This window comes from Oncorhynchus kisutch, unplaced genomic scaffold (genome assembly GCF_002021735.2).
Source record: "Oncorhynchus kisutch isolate 150728-3 unplaced genomic scaffold, Okis_V2 scaffold3717, whole genome shotgun sequence".
NCBI lineage: Eukaryota > Metazoa > Chordata > Actinopteri > Salmoniformes > Salmonidae > Oncorhynchus > Oncorhynchus kisutch.
The window spans coordinates 237972-240000 of NW_022265662.1; the positions used below are offsets into that span (position 1 = coordinate 237972).

General features: G+C 49.7%; 1 protein-coding gene across 1 annotated transcript in view; it reads right to left on the minus strand.

Annotated features, from left to right (window-relative positions):
- Positions 1-201: 201 nt before the first annotated feature.
- LOC116371823 (gamma-crystallin N-B-like) overlaps positions 202-2029 on the minus strand; it is a 6551-nt gene continuing 4723 nt past the window's right edge. Inside the window, exons 5-6 of the mRNA XM_031820892.1 lie at positions 1095-1234; positions 202-764 (exon numbers count right to left, since the gene is read on the minus strand). Of these exons, the coding sequence (XP_031676752.1) occupies positions 629-764; positions 1095-1234 (276 nt within the window). The 3' untranslated portion in view covers positions 202-628. The remainder of the gene's footprint in view (positions 765-1094; positions 1235-2029) is intronic.

Here is a 2029-nt window from a genome sequence, read left to right on the forward strand (position 1 = left end):
CCATTTACACCATCATCACAACCAATTACACCATCATCACAACCAATTACACCATCATCACAACCATTTACACCATCATCACAACCATTTACACCATCATCACAACCATTTACACCATCATCACAACCAATTACACCATCATCACAACCATTTACACCATCATCACAACCCTGAGAACAAAACAACACGCAACACGAGCAATTGTCTTTTTACTGTTTATTATTCAAATAGGTTTTTGGAAGTTTAGCATAATGTGTGTGTATTAAGCTGACAGAGTGTGTGTGTGTGTGTGTGTGTCAGGTGGAAGGGGTGCTGGTGTGGAGTCCTCCTGTTGGTTAGGGGGATTAGGGCAGGGGGGTTTATGAGGTTAGGGGGCTTTCTTATAATTTTTTTAACCTTTATTTAACTTGGCAAGTCAGTTAAGAACAAATGCTTATTTACAATGACGGCCTGCCCCCCGGCCAAGCCCTAACCCGGACGACGCCGGGCCAATTGTGCTCCGCCCTATGGGTCGTCTCCCAATCACGTCCGGTTGTGATACATCCTGGAATCGAACCAGTTCTGTAGTGACGGCTCAAGCACTGAGATGCAGTGCCTTAGACCGCTGCGCCACTCAGGAGTCAGCTGGTTAGTTATTGAAGCGGACCCGTCGCATGGAGCCCACTGTGCTGCTCTGGGAGCCCCAGTCAGAGGCATTGTTGTAGTCACGTTTCTCCAAGACATAGTGGGGACCTCTGTAGTTAGGCTCCTGGTACACCACCCAGCTGAAGAGACAGACAGGCAGGAAGGAAGGAAGGAAGGAAGGAAGGCAGGCAGGAAGGAAGGAAGGCAGGAAGGAAGGCAGGGACAGAAAAAGAAATGGGGTGATTAGGGTGCACTATGTAGGGAATAGGGTGCACTATGTAGGGAATGGGGTGCACTATGTAGGGAATAGGGTGCCATTTGCCTCTGACCTGGGTATCTGGACCTGGTAGGTCTGGGAGGATAGAGGCAGCCCTGTTGAGACTGTATATTATAGAGGGGTACTTACGCCCCTCCCAGGACACGGATAGAGGCAGCCCTGTTGAGACTGTATATTATAGAGGGGTACTTACGCCCCTCCTAGGACACGGATAGAGGCAGCCCTGTTGAGACTGTAGCGAGTCATCATGTTGGGGATGTCATCCTGTAGTTCTGTCCTCTTACCAGAGAACCCAGCCCTCTCAAACAGATGGGCTCGGGCAGGAGACGAGTCCTGGGAGAGACGATACAGAGGGTTAGTGTGTGTGTGTGTGTGTGTTTGTCCCAGTCTGTGTGGGTCGTCCTCAGGGGATAATTGTACCAGGTTGGCCAATAACAGAAACTAGTAGCTAGTCATTTTAGATTGAGAGTATTTCCCCTGTGTGTGTCTGTGTGTCCGCGCGTGTGTGTGTCTGTGCGTGTGTCTGTGTGTCTGTGTCTGTGTCTGTGTCTGTGTCTGTGTCTGTGTGTGTGTGTGTGTGTGTGTGTGTGTGTGTGTGTGTGTGTGTCTGTGTCTGTGTGTGTGTGTGTGTCTGTGTCTGTGTCTGTGTGTGTGTGTGTTTGTTTGTCCGTGTGTGTGTGTGTGTGTCTGTGTCTGTGTGTGTGTGTGTGTGTGTGTGTGTCTGTGTGTCTGTGTCTGTGTCTGTGTCTGTGTCTGTGTGTGTGTGTGTGTGTGTGTGTGTGTGTGTGTCTGTGTCTGTGTGTGTGTGTGTGTGTGTGTGTCTGTGTCTGTGTGTGTGTGTGTTTGTTTGTCCGTGTGTGTGTGTTTTCGTGTGTGTGTGTGCGTGTGTGTCTGTGTGTGTGTCTGTGTCTGTGTCTGTGTCTGTGTCTGTGTGTGTGTGTGTGTGTTTGTTTGTCCGCGCGTGTGTGTGTGTGTGTGTGTCTGTGTGTCTGTCTGTGTCTGTGTGTGTGTGTGTGTGTGTCTGTTTCTGTGTCTGTGTGTGTGTCTGTGTGTGTGTGTGTGTGTGTGTTTGTTTGTCCGTGTGTGTGTGTGTGTGTCTGTGTGTGTGTGTGTGTCTGTGTGTGTGTG